At 36.7% G+C, this 22,563-nt stretch overlaps 1 protein-coding gene across 1 annotated transcript in view; it reads right to left on the bottom strand.

Annotated features, from left to right (window-relative positions):
• The window catches only part of DNAH1 (dynein axonemal heavy chain 1), a 691,978-nt gene that overhangs the window by 491,547 nt on the left and 177,868 nt on the right, over nt 1-22,563 (bottom strand). The window contains exons 13-16 of the mRNA XM_053721084.1: nt 12,429-12,579; nt 3,770-3,963; nt 2,595-2,820; nt 2,334-2,453 (exon numbers count right to left, since the gene is read on the bottom strand). Coding sequence (XP_053577059.1) covers nt 2,334-2,453; nt 2,595-2,820; nt 3,770-3,963; nt 12,429-12,579 — 691 coding nt within the window. The remainder of the gene's footprint in view (nt 1-2,333; nt 2,454-2,594; nt 2,821-3,769; nt 3,964-12,428; nt 12,580-22,563) is intronic.

Raw genomic sequence — 22,563 nt, 5'->3', positions numbered from 1 at the left:
ATGGCCTCGAGAGACACATTATTAGAAAGAGACCTGTATCCATTTGATTCTTGGTTATATTACCACCAAGTAAGACATTTCTTAGCCACGCACAAGTTAAATAAGGATATGCTGAGACAATTAACAATATTTGAGTCCCTTTGCACCTCAGCACATCATCCACAAAAAGTCATCTCCTTAATGTACCGATGCCTGCTTAAATCCTACTACACAGGGCTACCAAATTACATTCTTAAATGGGAGAGGGAAATGCATTCAAAGTTCTCTACCAAGCAGTGGTCCTCATGGCTTAAGGCCACAGCTCAATCAGCACACTCTGCAGCAGGTTTGGAGACTAATTTAAAAATCACTACTAGATGGTATCTGACCCCTAGCAGGTTAAAATATATGTTTATTAACGCTAATGACAAATGCTGGAGAGGTTGTGGCCAGGTGGGCACCATGTACCACATCTGGTGGGAATGTGAGGGGATGAGGGCCTTTTGGGCCCAAATCCACACACAAGCCTGCAATATAATAGGAGTTCATTTTGAACTCTCTCCGGAAACGATTCTATTTAATGAACTCTCTAACATCCCATGTAAAATTAGAAGGCAACTTTACCAGATTTTGATAAATGCGGCAAAATGACTTATACCTAAATTCTGGAAAGGCCCTTTGCTACCCACTGTTGCCCAATGGATTGAGATAGTAAAAAACACTCTGACCCTAGAGAGATATTATTACTTCAGAACAGGCCGTATGAATTTCTTCCAAGACATGATGTTCCTTTGGGAACAATATCTATATAAACAAAGAAGCTCATAGCTATTCCATCTAATAAATGTGAACATGATCTCCTGACCTGTCCTTAACCAGTCCTTTTTCAGCTCTAAATTTCTTATCTGACTAAGCCCGGATAAAAATGTCATAACTGGATGTATCATGTGTTGTTCGTATTGTAGTTCCCTGAAAGTATGTTATGTTTTGTAAACTTGTAAACATTGTTCTCTGTTGCACTATGTTTAATTGCTCATGCAGTCTGGGAATAGACCACAAAGAGACTAACTTCCCACCCGATTCAGAGACTTTTAGGTCCAACATAAATGGTCCATAACTTTACAGATGCGGACTGGAGCTATTTGTTCAATGAGCGTATCAGTTGTAACTTTAATCACTTATGTTGTTGCAATATATGTGTTGTTATGTTGTTGTTGGAAAAATAAAGAAACAAGAAATTAAAAAAAAAAAAAAGCAGTAAACTCAACAAAATTTTTACAGTAGCATCATAAAGCCTTAGTAACTTTGCACAGCTATGCAAATAAACAATTAATCCCTTTAATGTAAAAACTGGATTGACAAAACGTCAAAAAACGGTAAAAAAATGTTCAGCACCTTGCCACAGCTCTGCTGTGGCGCCTACCTGCCCTTTAGGAACGATTTGTGGAGGAAAAAACTTATTTACAGCCCTCAAACACAGTAGGAACCTCTGGAGAAGTAGCTGGATGTCTCTGAGGAAAAGAAACTGAGCAACTGAGGCCGGAAAATAGACCCCTCCCACCTCACTCGATGTTATGGGGCCTAAAAGAAACACCACAGAGTGTTTCTTAAACTAGCCATGTGGGTTAATAACCCTTAAACAAGCCACAATGACCCCTTAAAGTCCCTCAAAAAACGTTATGTTTGCATTTTTTTATAAAAAAAAAAAACGTTTTTTCCTATCAGTGTCACCAGTAACTAATGAGCCCTTTATGCAAGCTGGGATTCCTACTAAGTGTCTGAATACAGCTTGCCCTTCCCTCATGGGGATATTGCCAGCCTTTTCTAGAATTAACACAGTCTAAATGCAGTTTAGCCTGCAAACCGTTCCCCCAACTGAAGTTTTCCTGTACTCTTCAGCCCTTGTGAGAACAGCAGTGGATCTTAGTTACAAAATATTAAGATCATCATCCTCCTTGCAGAAATCTTCATTTTTTTTCTGCCAGAGAGTAAATAGTACACCGGTACCATTTAAAATAACAAACTTTTGCTTGAGAAAATAAAAACTAACATTTTTGTTACCACGCTCACTTTACCCTTCCTAGTACTTAGAGTAGGCAAAGAGAATGACTGGGGGGTGGAGCTAAGGGAGGAGCTATATAGACAGCTCTGCTGTGGGTGCTCTCTTTGCCACTTCCTGTAGGGAAGGAGAATATCCCACAAGTATGGATGAATCCGTGGACTTGATACATCTTACAAGAGAAAAGTGGGTTATCTCATGATTATAAATGGATTTACATTTCTTGGAACATGACAAGAAATCTAATGGATTAATTTGAGAGTTGAGAGTGTTCTTATTCACCATCCTGTCTTACCTCAAGCATTTTGACCTGTTCAGGAACTCCCTTAATCCACTCACGCAGATCTGTAAGCTCCTCCACGCTATTTGGCTTCTCATAAAGTTTACGGCTGATGAATCGGAACTGCTCTGATGTCTGTTGAATTAAGCAAAGGGAAAAATAAAATAGACAATAAAGACGTAATCATATACCTACCCAGTCACATCATAAGCTCATCCAGAGAAAGGGTTATAAACAATGGATATTAATCATGCACTCTTGTAGTTTTCCTATTACCTCCTCCACTTGACTGTGTGTAGTCTTAGCTAGGACATCCAGTACTGCGTTTGAGAGTGTCTTGCGCTTTCGTGATAAGTTCTGCTTTACACCTTCAATATTGATCTGGAAAGGACCAATAATTATAGAGGAAGGGAGAGCGTTATCCAGGCGCTCTTTTTCCAGAAGATGAAGTTCTACCTCAGACTTAACCTCTGCAGCTGAAGGATTCTTGTCTTTGAACGTTCTGTAACAAGCCACATAAGGAGAATTGATATAGAGAAGCACAACCATAAGACCTGTCACAAATGTCTCTCTCTTTATTTCACTGGACTTGTCTCACCTTCACGTCAAAAAAAAGCAGGGAACACCCCTTAGAGCAGTATAACAAAATTTGCTTTCTATAATCTTCTGAGGAGTCTCGCAGTGCTGGAGGATCATTTTAGATCATCTCATCTGAGAGCTATTTTCAACAACTTTCCAATGTATTTCTATTACCAGATTTGCTTTATTCTAATGGTATTCTTTCTTGAAGGAACAGCAATGCACTACTGAGTGCCAGCTGAACACATCAGGTGAGCCAATGAAAGAGGCATATAAGTGCAACCACCAATCAGCAGCTAAACCCCAATAGTACACTGCTACTCACAAACCTACTTAGGTATGCTTTTCAACAATGTAATCCAAGAGAATGAAGCAAATAATATAAATAAATTGGAAAGTTGATAAAATGGTATGCTCTGTCTTAAAGGGACACTGAACCCATTTTTTTTTCTCTTTTGTGATTCAGATAGAGCATGAAACTTTAAGCAACTTTCTAATTTACTCCTATTATCAAAGTTTCTTCATTCTCTTGGTATCTTTATTTGAAATGCAATAATGTATGTTAGATGCTGGCCCATTTTTGGTGAACAACCTGGGTTGTCCTTGCTGATTGGTGAATACATTCATCCACCAATAAAATAGTGCTGTTCAGAGTTCTGAACCTAAAAAAAAAAGCTTAGATGCCTTATTTTTCAGATAAAGATACCAAGAGAACGAAGAAAATTTGATAATAGGAGTAAATTAGAAAGTGTCTTAAAATTGTATGCTCTATCTGAATCATGAAAGAAAGAAAAAATGGGTTCAGTACCCCTTTAATCATAAAAAATTAATTTTGACTTTAATCTCCCTTTAAAAATCCATTGCAGACTTACTTTAAAAAGGTCTCCACATCTGTGTTATTCAGTTCCAGGAACTTCTCATAGCACTTTGCGTAAGCTTGCAGCGGGATCAGGGCTTTGCTGATGTTTAAGCTGACAGTATTCCGTAGATTTTCCACAAATGGCTCTCGTAGACCCACAGACTCAAGCAAGGGTGTCCCACTGATAAACAGATCTTCCAATACAAACTGAAAAACAAAGAACACCCTAATAATTACAGGAAACACAGAGGCAAAATCAGAATTTGTGAATCATGTTTTAAGGCAAGGGTGAAAACTAGAGGTCAGATCCTACATTATGTATCACTTGTGTAAAAAGGACATTGAAGGGACAGTCTACACCTTAGACATCTTAAAGTCTTACCTTAGATTAAGCTGCAAATAGCCTCCTGCACCTTTCTATATAATGCAGCAGGAACGGTAAAACAGTTATTTTAAATTGAATATTGTTTCTAGTCAGAAATGGCTGCCAAGCTCTGCCCACTGATGACATCTGGGCTACATCCAATCACAAAAGGCTCACTAGTTTAATTCAACAGACTGTTAATGCTATTCAGCAGAGTGCCTAGATGCAGCCCAGATTGTGATGTCATCAGTGGGTGGAGCTTGGCAGCCATTTCAAAATGGCCAGAAACAATATTAATTTTAAAATAACTTTTTTACCGATACTGCTGCATGATATATAAAAGGTGCAGGGTGCGGCGGAGCCGACCAGCAGCCAAGATGGTCGTGTGAGGCTTAAGCTCCGTGAGACCAGCAATCAAATAGAGCTAACCTAGGAGTGAAAATCGACTAAAAGCAGACCTAAACCCAAAATATCGGGTACAGAAACTCCGGAGACACTGGGTAATATACCGTACCGCTGATTAAGTAGGCTTACAACACACATCTTGGAACATGCCGACGACGGAGGCCTAGCTGCATGGCGTTTGCCACCCATCGCAGTAGCAGAGAATAACAACAGCAGCATGTCAGTGCAGCGATTTCACTAACTACCACTCAGACCGCAATGATCACTGCTCAGCTTACCACACGACTGGGTTAAACAGGTACCAATGGGCTCATAACTTTTTATATGAACTTTATTACTTGCAAGGATAAGCCAGACTCCTTAATACACGCATCGGCCTGATTTATATATTACGTGGTGCTCACAGTGTTAGCGACAGATCAACAAGCACTCACATGCTGTCTTAACCTGATATAACAGCAAATAACTGCATATTACTCATTTGAGATCATTTGAGAGGGGGGTCAATGCCATCATATAATACGCAGTACATGTATTCACAAAATTGAAAAGCCACACGCTATATCACAATTTACTGCGTATACAGCCACAAGTACGCCCATATTGCATCTCAATAAAATATCGGACTCTACATAAGCATAAAACCCCATCATTACATGAATATGACATCAAAACGCACCAAATCGGATAAGCCACCCAGAGGCTCAAATACCCCAACGCACAAATTGCATAATTTTTTTAAAACTGCTGAGATTGCGACTGAGGGGGCAACTGAGGTGGAAGATATCATAAGTGACACTACTGATACTACATCTGATTCTGATAAACAGGCTCCATTAACAAGAGCTGACTTACAAGCATTACCCTCCAAGGAGGATTTCACATCCCTAATCACACATGTAAGCAAGATCATTAAATCCAGCCTCGCGGAGGTGAAAAAGGACATTAATGAAATTGGTAACAGGATAGAACTCCTGGAAGAAGATGCAGAACAAACCAATAGATTTCTAGACACCCAAGCCAGACAATCAACCCTGCATCAAAATTTAATAGAACAACTGCAAGATCAAGTGGAAGACCTTGATAACAGAGGCCGTCGCCAGAATCTTAGGATAAGAGGCATCCCTGAGACGGTACAGACAGGACACCTTCTCTCATACTTAAATAGACTGTTTAACACTATCTTGGACACAGAAGAAGATATAGAATTTCCCATGGATAGATATCACAGGGCGCTGAGACCTACCCCTAAAGATAAAGCACCACCTCGAGATGTCATTATTAAATTTTCCAGCTTCAGGGATAAAGAAAACATTCTAACAGCGGCCAGGAAAAAACATCCAATCTCATTTGAGGACAATTCCCTCTCAGTCTTTGCTGATCTTAGCCCCATGACCCTGAACAAAAGGAAGGAGGCCAGACATCTAACCTTACATTTGAGAGATTTGGGGATCCCATACAGATGGGGCTTCCCATTTTGTTTGAGAGTGATCAAAGGAAGTGTCACAGCTATCTATAAATCACCTGATGACATGGACTTTTTCTGCTCACAACTGGGCATTTCAAAGCCAAAAATGCCTAGCATATCGAATAAAGGAGAAGAGCATGCTGATAACGAAGATGGCCCATCAAAATCACGAGAGTCCGGCTGGAATAAAATAACCAAGAAAAGGAAATCTAAAAATCAGACTTCAGACCTTTTGCAACTCCCAGAATGAACAGTTCATACTTGAGACTTAGCTGCTCAGTTCAAGGTTAAAGTATTACCGAATAAATGTCAAAGATGGACATGAATATAAGAATTGCTTAGTTATGACTGATAGACCCATCTTTTAATTTGTCCTTAGACTAAACATAGATAGATGCAATGTCAAAGCTACAATTAGAATTGTACCCCCTACTCGAACAACATGATATATTGAATTCTTTGTTAGGGTTAATTTTTAACTTTAAACCCATTTAGGATATTTCAATCCTACAGGTTGCTGAGTCACACTACTGTGTGACGAGAACCCCCCCCCAATGTTATTTTACAGGGACCCCCCTACTACAGGGGGCTCCATGTTTTATCCTTACTGTTCTTTAATTTTAATATTAATCTCAATGTTTTTGACTGTTAACGAACATGTTATCGTTGAATCTAATACTGTCTTTTTATTATTTCAGAGATCCTGTGAGTTGTGTATTGCCGTATCCTTATCTCTCTCCCTAGTCTCATCTTCACTTCTCTCTCCTTATCCAAGGGTGAACAGAACCAAGGTAAACCCTCAGACTGACAATCACAGAAAGAATACTAATCAACACAATAGGTCTAGAATAGAGAATGATAGTTTGCTCCTTCAACACTAACTATGGCTGACAACCGAATCAAATTAGTTTCTCAAAATGCCAAGGGACTAAACTCCCCTACAAAAAGGTCAGTCGCCCTATCTAGTTTCAAAAAGATGTTAGGGAGTATTATTTTCATACAAGAGACACATTTTCCTAGGGATAGGATGCCCAAATTCCACAATAGAGAGTTTCCTGTAGGCTATTTTGCATCTCACACGCAGAAAAAAAATGGAGTGGGAATATTGTTTAGTAGATCAACCCCATTTCAGTTGCAGCATAGAATAGAAGATAACGAGGGTAGATGGATCATACTGGTAGGTCACCTGCATCACCAACTTATCACGCTAGTTAATGTCTACGCGCCGAATAACAATCAACACAAATTCTTCCAGAAACTAACAAACAAAATATTGTCCATACAAAAAGGCGCACTAATAGTGTCTGGCAACTTTAATGTGGCGCTGGAACCAGAATTAGACTGCTCTTCAGGGCAGAGCTCAGTTACCTCATCTTCAATACGTAAAATCAGTGTCAACCTTAGAAAGCTCTCCTTAATTGACGCATGGAGAACAAAACACCCCAGTCAGAAAAATTTTACCTTTTACTCTTACCCACATAAGTCATACTCCCGCATTGACTACATATTCATTGACCAACTTTCCTACAGTTTAGTAACTGATTCAGACATCCAACACATTAGCTGGTCTGACCATGCAGCCATAAGCGTAGATCTAAAAGGGTTGGGTAAACCGCTCTCCCCATATGTGTGGAGGTTAGACGAAACACTTCTTAAAAAACCTTTGATTCTGAACAAAACCACACTAGCTTTACAAGAATTCTTTAGCCTTAACCCTCCACACCTAACCTCCCCCTCTACCAACTGGGAAGCACACAAGGCTGTGATGAGGGGAGAACTTATCAAACATAAATCTATCTTGCGTAAACAATATTTGACGGCATATAATGCCGCAGTAAATACCCTACATAAGATTGAATCTATACATAAAGCAAATCCTCGGGATCACAACATTAGTAAACAATTGCAAACAGCCAGAAATGACTTGAATCACATATTATATAAAGAAGCACAAGATAAAGCATTTTATCTTAAAAAACTGTATTATGCAGAATCAAATAGAACAGGTACCCTCCTGGCGAGATTGCTGCGAACAAAACGAACCAACTCCTATATACATAAGATACAAAATAATGACGGAAACTACTCTCAAGAATCTGTTAAGATAGCTGACACTTTTAAAATGTATTACCAAAACTTATATAACCTTCCTCCCCCGACTTCGATGGACACACCTAATGCAATTACTACATATCTAAACGAAATAGATCTTCCCACAATCCCAACAGAATTATCAAAACAATTGGAAGACCCCATCACTCAGCAAGAAGTGCTGGCGGTGATTAAAAATCTGCCATCTCACAAAAGTCCTGGGCCAGATGGATTTTCCAACGCCTATTATAAACAGTTTAAACATATCCTTGCACCACACCTTACTACCATGTTCCAAGCAATAGATGACGACACAAAGTGGCCTACACACGTCTTGGAGGCACATATATCTGTTCTTCCAAAGCCAGGGAAGGACAACACGAGGGTGGAGAACTATAGACCCATCTCCCTACTTAACACTGACCTTAAAATATACACGAAGGTGTTAGCCAACAGACTGAATTCAGCACTCCCCAAGTTAATACACGTAGACCAATCAGGGTTTGTCCCGGGTCGCGAGGCACGGGATAATACCATCAGAACCCTACACCTCATTGAACATGTGAATAGGACGGGGGAGCCCACAGTTCTTATTTCAACAGATGCTGAAAAAGCGTTTGATCGCTTAGACTGGGGGTTCCTTAAAGCCTGTCTGTTCAGATTTGGTTTTGGCCACAAAATGGTTGAGAGAATTATTAGTGTCTACAACAGCCCTTCAGCAAGGGTTAGGGTTAACGGTATTCTTTCTAATACTTTCCAAATCCATAACGGTACGAGACAGGGGTGTCCCTTGTCTCCACTCCTGTTCACACTGTCTATAGAGACTCTAGCAGCACACATCAGAAAAAATGACAACATCCAAGGACTCAAAATCGGACCAAACGAATATAAGCTTACACTATATGCTGACGATGTCCTTATATCCATGACTTCACCGGACAAATCCCTACCACACCTACTAGCTGAATTTGTCACATTCGGTAAACTGTCTAATTTTCTAATAAACCCTCAGAAGTCCGAAATCCTCAATATTAATATGGCCAGTGATCTATTTAAGAAGTTGAAAGACTTATGCCCGTATAAACTTCAACATTGTAAGATTAAATATTTGGGTATTGACCTAACACCAAAGTCCAACATGCTCTTTCAACATAACTACATCCCTCTGCTAAATAGGTTAAAAAATGATTTTCGGCTCTGGCAAGACAAACCTTTGTCCTGGTGGGGTAGAATTCAGGCCGTCAAAATGACCACGCTCCCACAGATTTTATACATACTCCAAACAGTTCCTATACACCTTAATAAATCATTCTTATCGCAACTACAGTCAGAAATAAATGCATTTATTTGGGGAAAGGTTAGACCACGGATAAACAAAGCTACCATGCACAGACCTCTAGGTAAAGGGGGTATAGGGGTGCCGAACATAGAAAGATAGTACAACGCTGTGACACTCCAACGTGTTTTAAATTGGCACGGTAAAATCGAAAACAAAGCATGGCCCACAATTGATTCCCATCTGTTACAAGCAACATCGTTAGGGGCTCTATGCTGGGTTTCACATCACATAAGACCACAGTTAGCTAGAACCTCCTTACTATATATACATATTTTCGACAGCTGGGATACTTTAAGAGATTCTAAAATAGGCATTTCATCTGGGGTATCGCCTCTTTCACCTATATCATATAACGCAGAATTTCTAGGTGGAATAGAACCTAAAACAAATACCCAAGGCGATCTGGGATATACGATCCCGTTCGTTAAATTGACCATTAACGGTAGATTGAGACATAGACATGAAATGGGGGAGATAGCGGGTGGAAACTACTCTTCATGGCTAAAACATGAGCAATTGCGCCATTTAGTTCACAATTCTAAACACAAGTCAGAATTACTTAGACCCCCTACAAGATTTGAAAAATTATGCTTATTGGAGGTACCTATGTCAGGAACTTTATCTTTAACCAAGCAGCTACTAGAGGACACCATAACTAAGGCACTTCCACCTTACACTTTAAGTTGGCAGAGAGAACTGGAGATTTCCATTTCAGAGGAAGATTGGGAGAACATATTCCATAATACACATAAGTCATCAGCTTCACCAAAGACACTAGAATTGAACCACAAAATACTGTCTAGATGGTACATGACCCCTAATCGTTTAAAACATATTTACCCTAGCGCAGACGACAGATGTTGGAGGGGATGTGGCATGAAAGGCAACATGTCTCACATATGGTGGCAATGTGACAGGCTTAGACCACTTTGGACACAGATTGAGAAGGACTTTCAAACAATATTAGGAGACGCTTTTGTACTGTCCCCTTTGACTGCAATTCTAAATTATAAACCAAAAAACATTTGCAAAATTCGATGGAACCTATTGTTGATAGGACTTAATAGCGCCAGGAATTTGATAGCTAGAAATTGGAAGTCTTCTCGGATCCCCTCTAGGAATGACTGGATACAAAACACAACTACCTTGCTGTCCCACGAGGAATATGTCTATTATAGACGGGGAACTCTGACTAGATTTTATGAAATCAAATTTTATTGGGACTCTTTCTTAGGTACTACAGATAAATGACTCACACACAATAGATGGTTCCAGTAAGGAGTCCTTTTCTTCCTATCACCCTTGGTTCTCACCCTCTCCCAATATATATCATCCTCCTCTATCCCCTTCTATCGCATTTTCCCCTTCTATTTCTTCTTACTCTGCTTTATATAAATTTCATAACTTTGGTTTACTCTACGGCAAATACTTGAGACAATTGTATGATTATATATATCAAGACAGTGATGTTAATGAATGCCTTTTTCTTTTTGCTCTTTGTTTTTGTTTTTCTTTTTTGTTTTTGTTTTTGTTTAGGGTTTTTTCTTTTCCTCCTGTTACGATGTGTTTCGACGGTATGACTTGTAATACCGATGTGTTGGTTTGGACACTGAAAAATGGCTATACCCTTGTTTGTGTAATAGGGCCATGATTGTTTTCAGTTCAAACTAAGATGGACATGTAGCCCTACATATTGTTCTAAAGTAACATGTCGTATATATATTTATGTTTCCAAAATTTTACCTACCGTTGTATGTTTTGAAAACCTCAATAAAAATTATTATTAAAAAAAAAAAAAAAAAAGGTGCAGGGTGCTATTTGAAGCTTAATCTAAGGTAAGACTTTAAGATAACAAAGGTGTAGACTGTCCCATTAAAGGCAAAATGTATATAGCAAATATATGAAATAACGGTCATTATACATGCTACATATGTTATTACATTAACGCAGGATGAGTAAAAGATGTTTTAATTTATAATGAAGCTAGGAGGAAATGCATGCTTGTGTACAACTGATACTGTAATATGCATGCTCATAGGATGTTTAGGGCAACTCCCACATTTACAATGAAGAACAGGGATATGACTGCAAGAATACAAAACAGTCTTTATTTAGCACTGGGGTATTTATGTTTAAATAGATAAACAGGAATTATTTTTTTATATAAATACTTTTTGAAACACAAATCAAATTGTTGGCTGTTGTGTTAATTAAAAGCTAGATACTTCCCAAATGGTTTGCAAGACTTAGATCTTTTAATTTCTTTACAGAAGCAAAATTCCCTTGCAATATATTACACACCAGTGATGGCAATCTATGACCATCCAGATGCTTCAGAACTACATTTCCCATGATGCTCGACTGGACTTCAGAGTATCTAAGCATCATGGGAAATGTAGTTCTGAAACAATTGAATTGCCAGGGTTTGCCATCACTGCTCTAGACTCTGCCAGGGTTAATACAACAAGATAAAAACAAACAATTATACTGCAAAATTAAAAAAACAATAAAATAGAGGCACAGAGGGAAAATGCATAGAAAACCTATCCCCTACAGAAAGGAGAATACTTTCAATGTTGTGCCAGGGGTCGGCAATTTTATTTTTATTTAGGAGCCAAAAAGAATATTTCGGAGTTAGTAATACTTAATACTTAGTAATAAAAATATAGAGACTAACCCTTAAAGTTAGGAGACAGTTAGCCACTGGTTCCTAGATTTTTGGGTTATGCTCCATATTTCTATATACAAATACCACTGTCTGTCTCCTAAAAGTATGACTGACTCCTTAATATTCTTTCTGGCTCTTAAATTTTAAACAAAGTTGTCAACAGAGTTAGGAGCCAGGGGTAAAATTCTAGAAGTCAGTGGCTTCCTGGTTCCTGGGTTTGTCGAGCCCTGCCACACACTACAGAAGATATAAATAAAAATATAAAATCATTCTTAACTTTCATCAAGCTGCTTTGAATGACAAATATTGAAGTAAAATCCCTCTGTGCAGTACTCACTTTCTCCAGCTGGGGCACACTGTGCGTTGCTAGGATCCCTTTGTCAAACAGAGTTATAACGGATGTTTTGAAGTTCTCAGGAGGGGTGCTGAAATGAGCACCTGACGTATCGAGCACCAAATCCAACATAAAAATAGGATTTTTGCGAGGTCTATAATGTTGAGAAATAAGGTTTGAGTCAGTATGTTTTTCTATATAGGTTTTTCTAAAGGGTGTTGATATAGAGAAAGTGAAATGGTTTGAAAAGTCTTTTTTTGATGTATTTAGTATGGGGAAGACTCAAGTCTGTGAAGGGTTTTAACAGCACAAAATATTACAAAAACAACATTATCTGATTATTTTAATGGCCATGAAAAAAATAATAATAAATTCCTGGGAAAACCTGGACAAACCACTTTGCACAGTTCTTCTAACAGCCTGGCAACGTAATATGTTATTGTGACTGTAGTTGAAACAATGAAAACATACCGAATGGCAATATAGATTTTTGCAGACATTTATTAAAGGGACATGAAACCCCAAAAAATTAATTCATGATTCACATAGAGGGGCCAATTTATCAATGTCTGGCGGACATGATCCGTTGTAGCTTATCATGTCCGCCGCACATCGATAAATGTCGACAGCATGCGCTGTTGGCATTTAACATTGCACAAGCAGTTCTGGTGAACTGCTTGTGCAATGCAGCCCCCTGCATATTTGCGGCCAATCGGCAGCTAGCAGGGGGTGTCAATCAACTCAATCATATACGATCGGGCGGATTGCAAACCGCAGCCTCAGAGGAGGAGTATGAGTTAAGGAGCAGCGGTCTTAAGATCGCTGCTTCTTAATTCCTGTTTCCGGCAAGCCTGAAGGCCCGTGCAGAAACAGTTGCATTGGTGCCGATTCTGGCTATGATAAATCGGCCCCAGAGAATACAATTTTAAAAATGTTTTCAGTTTACATCTATTATCAAATTAGCTTTGTTCTTATGTTATTCTTTGTTGAAGAGAAATCTAGATAGGTAGTGTGCACTGTCCGGAGTACTACATAACAGGAAATAGTGCTGCCATCTAGTGCTCTTGCTAGTGTATAACATTTTTGAAAAACTGCTAAACTTACTGACCTGCTTTTCAACAAAGCATTACAAGAAAATGAAGAAAATGTGATAATATAAATAAATTAGAAAGTTGTTTAAAATTGTATGTTCGATCTGAATCATGAAAAGAATAATGTTGGGTTTATGTCCCCTTAAGATGGACGCAGCTCCTAGCTAGGTAACCTGTCCACCCAAGTTTAGAGTGAGTGAGCATCATACACTGCCCTCATTAAATACGGCACAAGCAAATGCTTGCCCAACCCCACCTCCTGCTACTGTGCAACCAATTGTGTGTGAGCAGGACTTGTCAATCATGGGGGGATCAGCCCAGGTGGGTTTAAGTCATATTGGCGGTAGCGGAGAGTTTAGGAAGCTATTTTCTTACAACCATACGGCCAGTTTACGAGTTTTGCGTTAGATGCTATGTGGTGCTAACGAGCAGTTTTCTCTCACCACTCACTTACATGCAGCGCTGGTATTACAGGTTTTTACAAACCCAGCGTTAAAAGGCAAGAAGTGAGTGTTGAGCAAAATTTTGCTCCTTAACGCACTCCAATACCAGCGCTGCTTAAGTCAGCGGTGAGCTGGTCGTACATGCTCGTGCACGATTTCCCCATAGGAATCAACGGGGAGTGCCGGCTGAGAAAAAGTCTAACACTTGCAAAAAAACAGCGTAAAACTCAGAAATGCAGCCCCTTTGATTCCTATGGGGAAATAAAATTTATGTCTACACCTAACACCCTAACATGAACCCAGAGTCTAAACACCCGTAATCTTACACTTATTAACCCCTAATCTGCCGCCCCCGACATCGCCGCCACCTACATTATTCTTAGTAACCCCTAATCTGCCGCTCCGGACACCGCCCCCACCTACATAATACTTATGAATACTTATAATACTTATGAACCCCTAATCTACTGCCCCCAACATTGCCGACACCTACATTATATTTATTAACCCCTAATCTGCCGCTCCAATGTTGCTGCAACCTACCTACACTTATTAACCCCTAATCTGCTGCCCACACTCCCGCCTCACAAGCATTGGTTAAATATTATTAACCCCTAATCAGCCGTCCCTAACATCGCCGCCACCTACCTACATTTATTAACCCCTAATCTGCCGCCCCCAACGTCGCCGCCACTATACTAAATGTATTAACCCCTAAACCTAAGTCTAAGCCTAACCCTAACAACCCCTAACTTAAATATAATTAAAATAAATCTAACTAAAAATTACTATCATTAACTAAATTATTCCTATTTAAAACTAAATACTTACCTATAAAATAAACCCTAAGCTAGCTACAATATAACTAATAGTTACATTGTAGCTAGCTTAGGGTTTATTTTTATTTTACAGGCAAGTTTGTATTTATTTTAACTAGGAAGAATAGTTATTAAATAGTTATTAACTATTTATTAACTACCTAGCTAAAATAAACACAAAAGTACCTGTAAAATAAAACCTAACCTAAGTTACAATAACAAATTAAAAGAGAAATGAGAGAGCGCTAAAATCAGAGGGGGAAATCCCAGACCCACAGAAAACAGGACGATGACAATATTCCCCAGAAGAATATTGAGAAAATAGTATATAAATAGTTAATAGGTCTTCCTGCGCTAAGACCAGAGAACTAGCTGTGACTCTAGCTAAATCTGTAAGGGTGGTCAGAAAAAAATATATTGATAGCTAAGATTAAACAATCAGTTTATTACTAGTACAATTGTGTTTGGGCAGATAAATAAAAATAATTATAATTGAAAATGCATATAAACACTGTACACAAATAGTTCACATGTAAAGACAGGGGTAATATATGAAGATGTTAGTATATAGAGTGAGTTAAAATTGGAATAACAGAAAGATAAAAAAAAGTTTAAAACAGAATTAATAAAGAATTAATAAAAGCACATATTAATTGAAACAGACTCAAAATAATTAAAACAGATAATTGAAGGAAGCAGTTGCAGCTGCACAGAAAGCACACTAAGCTGATAAAATATAAGCAAACAATGAAGTTAAAAAACTTATGCCCTAAAAGCTGTTATTTAAAACAACCTTATTTCAAACAGATGTAGCTACGGTAAAAAGCAGGCACAATATGATAAAAAGCAGGCACAATATTTTGCACAAGTAGCAGTTTTGTATATTTGCAAAAGCAGTAGCAGGCAAAAGCGTTATAGAGCTAGTAGAAATGATTTATATCCACTTTGTATATCCTTTTTTGCAAGTGCAATCACTGTTAGTCTTAAAAATGCTCTTACAGAGAGAACTTATTGCGGTTGCTCAAAGATATGTGAGAGGCACTCTGTCCCAGTATACTGATATTGAAAAGTACAAAAAAATTTGATATTTATGATAAGCAAAGTACTGATCCGGACTTACAGTTTCCAAACAACTTGGGTTATGCGATATAGCTGGACGCCTAACCTGGCAAACACTGTAAGCTTTTCCGGCTGTGTTTTCTTTTAAAATAAATGCAGGTAGGTTATCTGAATCGTATCAGATTGTAGTTGGTAATTCCAGGTTACCTTAAGTCTCCACAATATAGCTTAGACGCCTTGCCTGGCGTGCGTTGAGATCGTTTCCGTCCTATTCCTTCTCATAGGGAAACACAGCTGATGGTCTGACGTCACAGACTACGGTGGCCTAGATGGGCCAAAAAGAAGCAACGCGTTTCGGTTATCACCTTTCTCAAGCTTCTAATTTGGCACTTGGCTGCAGGGCTCCTTAAATAGCGGAGAGAAGAGTCTAATTGAAAGATAGACACTTTCATGTCTCATACACTTAAGATCATTAGATCCTGCTTTATACATTTGCAAATTATCCTAAGTAGTGCATTGGTGGTAGTATGTAAAAGAAAAATATAAATGTTCAATTTCAAATACAAAAAAATTATTAGTTTCATGTTTCAAAAGAGGTTACCCTTTTCATATTCTATTCCGTAGCAATTTGGTGCAAAAATGAAAAGAGTAAAAAAGTAGAAAAGAAAGAAAGACATTAGAGGGGATTATATTAAATATGTGATTAGTTTGTCAATACATACAGGTCAAGAAACTAGACATCCAATAGGTTCTTAAATACATATATAACTAAAGAAAATATGTTCTGAGTGTAAAACGTTTTCTTAACACATTCACTGTAGAATCACTAAAAGTCACTAAAAACACTAGAAACCAATTCAGACACAATATGTGGCTGAATATCCAAAGTATGTGTATTATAGAATTAGTGTTATAAATATTTTTTTCTCTTATGTATTTGATAATGCATATATAAAAAAATTATAAAAAAATGTATATAAAAAATGCATATAAAAAAGTTTTTTACAGAAGTTTTCACATATAAAATAGTATATAAAAAATTGTATGCAAAAAGTCTTTTTATATATAAAAAATTCTTTATAAAAAATTGATCATGTGGAAGTTTATTTTAAATATTTTGTTGATGTAACATTAACCTAGAATCCTATATAGAACCCTTTATGGAACCCTAGACGTCCATCAGAGGACCCAAAAAAACTTCCCATATGGCTTCTTGTATATGTTACAAAATTATTCATGTAAGAAACTACCTAGATCAAATTCTAAATTCATACCTTTAGGGGTTAAGGTGTCTAGATTAAAGATCCATTTCACCTCAGTTCTTAAGAGAGCATTTGTAGGATTACCCCCTCTCCAGTTTTTTTGCAATTTATCAATAATAGTGTAGATGAATTTTTTTAGATTGCCATTATTGCATTTTTTGAAATGTCTGGGTACTGGGAGCTCTCTATTTCTCTCTTTGTTCATGTGCTCGATTGATGAGATATGTTCCCTAATACGGTCACAGGCTGATCTCTCTGACTCTCCCACGTACTGTGCCCCACAGCTACATTCTAAAAGATATATTATGTGTTTATCAGTACATCTATAGGTTCCCTTTATGTGATATTCCTTCCCTGTTGTTGATGATCTAAAAGATTTCTTCTTGGTGGCATACTTACAGGCTTTGCACGTAAGGCAGGGAAAGAAGCCTTGCACATGACTACCCCATAGGTTTTTTTTTTTTTTCTTTATATTATGTTTCTTTTTTTTAGGTCTGTGGGTACTAATATATTTTTTTAGATTTCTTGATTTTTTGTATACTATTCTTGTATGTTCAGGTAGAATAGGACCCAAAATCACATATTTTTATATAATTAATCAGTATTTTCTCAAATCAAATAAGAATACTAAATAAAGGACTGTCATTTGCCCCTACACAAAGGTTAAATAAATTCAATACTTTTATAGATATACACAAGTATATAAAAAATCTAACAGTTAAAAAATGGTTCCTGAAGACATCTCTAGAGACATCACAAAGAGACCTATCTATAAACCACAACTCGGAAGATGACAAATTCAAACACACTGATTTAAGGCAGAAATCTACTTTCTACCGGAAATTTATTAAAGGAGGAGCTATAGAGACCTTTGAAAAAATGGTTCTAGATGATATTAGAAATCTAGATGAAAAGAAATTAAATAACATTTGCCCAAATATAAACAGGAAACAATTTGAAGCAATAAAGGAACTAGAAAGAAGTAAAGACATCATTGTAAAACCCGCAGATAAGGGCGGGGGAATTGTTATATTAGAGAGAGAAAAATATTTAGATATGGCATATCTTTTATTGAAAGACACTAACACATATAAACTACTTAAAAAAGATCCCACTGTGATTTATAAAAAGGAATTAGATGATCATCTCTCTAGAGCATATGATCTAGGTATACTAAATGATAAAGAATTTCAATTTTTATCTATTAAATTCCCTAAGATTCCATTGTTTTACTGCCTACCCAAAATTCATAAATGTCTTTCCTCCCCTCCAGGCCGCCCAATAATATCAGGTATTGGCTCAATATCAGCCAACCTATCGAAATACATAGATCAATAATTTCAGAAGTATGTAGTCACCCTCCCCTCTTATTTAAAAGACTCTACGGAAGTCCTCAATATTTTAAACAATTTAGAATGGGAAAGTGAGTATATCTTGGCTACATCTGATGTATCAGCCTTGTACACCTGTATAGAACACCAAAAAGGTTTGGAAGCGGTTAGTTTTTATTTAAAAGAATTTATCATAGATAGTATTAAATGTATTCTTAACCATAATTTTTTTTGTTTTTAACGATAGCTTTTACGTTCAGCTATGTGGTACGGAAATGGGAACCAGGTTTGCTCCCAGTTATGCAGATTTATTTATGGGTCTCTGGGAACACATTTTCCTGGACTCTGTAGATCTGGGAGCAAACCTGGTTCTCTACAAAAGGTATATTGATGATATCCTGATAGTGTGGAAAGGCAGTAAAGAAGATTTAGATTGGTTTATATCCCGTATGAACAACAACGAGAATAACCTAACTTTCACCTATACTAGCAGCACTTCAAATATACAATTCTTAGACTTAGATATTAGAATAGAAAATAATAATAAGATCTTGACCAAAACATACTTCAAACCAGTGGATGCAAACAATTATATACACGCATCCAGCTGCCATCTGGAAAGATGGAAAACTAATATCCCAAAAAGTCAATTTACCAGAATTAGAAAGAACTGCAACAATGATGAGGATTATTTTATACAGTCAAGAATTTTAACAAAAGAATTTGAAGAAAGGGGATACAAAAAAGAAAGAATTGAAGCTGATAGAATGATTTGTCAGAATAAGTCAAGAGAACTTTTGTTAAGTAAACAAAAAAAGCCGCAAGATAAGAGCATATGCGGCGAAATGTTTCTTCCATTTGTAACACAATATAACTGCAACAAAGGAATTATAGAAAAAATTATGAGAAAATACTGGCCAATTATATAAAAAAAGATGTGATTTTGGGTCCTATTCTACCTGAACATCCAAGAATAGTATACAAAAAATCAAGAAATCTAAAAAATATATTAGTACCCACAGACCTAAAAAAGAAACATAATATAAAGAAACAAAAAAACCTATGGGGTAGTCATGTGCAAGGCTTCTTTCCCTGCCTTACGTGCAAAGCCTGTAAGTATGCCACCAAGAAGAAATCTTTTAGATCATCAACAACAGGGAAGGAATATCACATAAAGGGAACCTATAGATGTACTGATAAACACATAATATATATTTTAGAATGTAGCTGTGGGGCACAGTACCTGGGAGAGTCAGAGAGATCAGCCTGTGACCGTATTAGGGAACATATCTCATCAATCGAGCACATGGACGAAGAAAGAAATAGAGAGCTCCCAGTACCCAGACATTTAAAAAAATGCAATAATGGCAATCTAAAAAAATTCAGCTACACTATTATTGATAAATTACAAAAAAACTGGAGAGGGGGTAATCCTGCAAATGCTCTCTTAAGAACTGAGGCGAAATGGATCTTTAATCTAGACACCTTAACCCCTAAAGGTATGAATTTAGAATTTGATCTAGGTAGTTTCTTACATGAATAATTTTGTAACACATACAAGAAGCCGTATGGGAAGTTTTTTGGGTCTTCTAATGGACGTCTAGGGTTCCATAAAGGGTTCTATATAGGATTCTAGGTTAAAGTTACATTCCACATGATCAATTTTTTATAAAGAATTTTTTTATATATAAAAAGATTTTTTGCATACAATTTTTATATACCATTTTATATGTGAAAACTTCTGTAAAAACCTTTATTATATGCATTTTTTATATACATTTTTTTATAAACATTTTTTTATATATGCATTATCAAATACATAAGAGAAAAAAAAATATTTATAACACTAATTCTGTAATACACATACTTTGGATATTCAGCCACATATTGTGTCTGAATTGGTTTCTAGTGTTTTTAGTGACTTTAAGTGATTCTACAGTGAATGTGTTAAGAAAACGTTTTACACTCAGAACAGATTTTCTTTAGTTATATATGTATTTAAGAACCTATTGGATGTCTAGTTTGCAAAGAAATGTAGCAGTCTGCTACACAAGGAGCAATATCTTTTGTCTTATCTTTCGTCTTACCTGTTGTCTTGTTTCTTGACCTGTATGTATTGACAAACAAATCACATATTTAAAGTGATGGTAAACTCTCCCCTTTTTAAAATCAGATCTGGAATGTAAGCGCTATTTTAGATGGAGTTTAATTCATTAGCTGTAAAGAAGATGCAGTATAACATGCTTTTTAATATAGATATGAAATTCAAATACTGCATGCTCCTCCGCCCACTTCAAAAGTAAAATTTTCTGTGAGCAAACAGATTGAATTGTTGTCCAATCAGCGCTCTCCCCATATGGCACTTTTGTTGTAGCTAGAGCATTGATTGGAGAGTAATTCAATCATTTAGCTGACAGGAAAATTGACTTTTGAAGTGGGTGGTGTAACGTGGGGTATTTGAATTTCATATCTATATTAATAACTAAGTTATAGCGCATCTTCATTGCAGATGATGAATAAAACTCCATCTAAAATAGTGCTTACATTCCAGATCTGATTTTAAAAAGGGGAGAGTTTACCATCACTTTAATATAATCCTCTCTAATGTCTTTCTTTCTTTTCTACTTTTTTACTCTTTTCATTTTTGCACCAAATTGCTACGGAATAGAATATGAAAAGGGTAACCTTTTTTGAAACATGAAACTAATATTTGTTTTGTATTTGAAATTGAACATTTACATTTTTCTTTTACATACTACCATCAATGCACTACTTAGGATAATTTGCAAATTTATAAAGCAGGATCTAATGATCTTAAGTGTATGAGACATGAAAGTGTCTATCTTTCAATTAGACTCTTCTCTCCGCTATTTAAGGAGCCCTGCAGCCAAGTGCCGAATTAGAAGCTTGAGAAAGGTGATAACCGAAACGCATTGCTTCTTTTTGGCCCATCTAAGCTACCGTAGTCTGTGACGTCAGACCATCAGCTGTGTTTCCCTATGAGAAGGAATAGGACGGAAACTATCTCAATGCACGCCAGGCAAGGCGTCTAAGCTATATCGTGGAGTCTTAAGGTAACCTGGAATTACCAACTACAATCTGATACGATTCAGATAACCTACCTGCATTTATTTTAAAAGAAAACACAGCCGGAAAAGCTTACAGTGTTTGCCAGGTTAGGCGTCCAGCTATATCGAATAGCCCAAGTCGTTTGGAAACTGTAAGTCCGGATCAGTACTTTGCTTATCATAAATATCAATTTTTTTGTACTTTTCAATATCAGTATACTGGGACAGAGTGCCTCTCACATATCTTTGAGCAACCGCAATAAGTTCTCTCTGTAAGAGCATTTTTAAGACTAACAGTGATTGCACTTGCAAAAAAGGATATACAAAGTGGACATAAATAATTTCTACTAGCTCTATAAGCTTTTGCCTGCTACTGCTTTTGCAAATATACAAAACTGCTTGTGCAAAAATATTGTGCCTGGTTTTTATCATATTGTGCCTGCTTTTTACCGTAGCTACATCTGTTTGAAATAAGGTTGTTTTAAATAACAGCTTTTAGGGCATAAGTTTTTTAACTTCATTGTTTGCTTATATTTTATCAGCTTAGTGTGCTTTCTGTGCAGCTGCAACTACTTGCTTCAATTATCTGTTTTAATTCTTTTGAGTCTGTTTCAATTAATATGTGCTTTTATTAATTCTTTATTAATTCTGTTTTAAACTTTTTTTTTTTTTATCTTTCTGTTATTCCAATATTAACTCACTCTATATACTAACATCTTCATATATTACCCCTGTCTTTACATGTGAAATATTTGTGTACAGTGTTTATATGCATTTTCAATTATAATTATTTTTATTTATCTGCCCAAACACAATTGTACTAGTAATAAACTGATTTTTTAAACTTAGCTATCAATATATTTTTTTCTGACCACCCTTACAGGTTTAGCTAGAGTCACAGCTAGTTCTCTGGCCTTAGCGCAGGAAGACCTATTAACTATTTATATACTAAGTTACAATAACACCTAACACTACACTATAATTAAATAAATTAACTAAATTAACAACAATAAAATAAATTAAATTAAATTAGCTAAAGTAAAAAACAAACAAACACTAAATTACA

Source organism: Bombina bombina, chromosome 7 (assembly GCF_027579735.1).
Source record: "Bombina bombina isolate aBomBom1 chromosome 7, aBomBom1.pri, whole genome shotgun sequence".
NCBI classification, from domain to species: domain Eukaryota; kingdom Metazoa; phylum Chordata; class Amphibia; order Anura; family Bombinatoridae; genus Bombina; species Bombina bombina.
The sequence above is the reverse complement of the archived record's forward strand: the minus strand, read 5'-3'. Positions and strand labels throughout refer to the sequence as shown.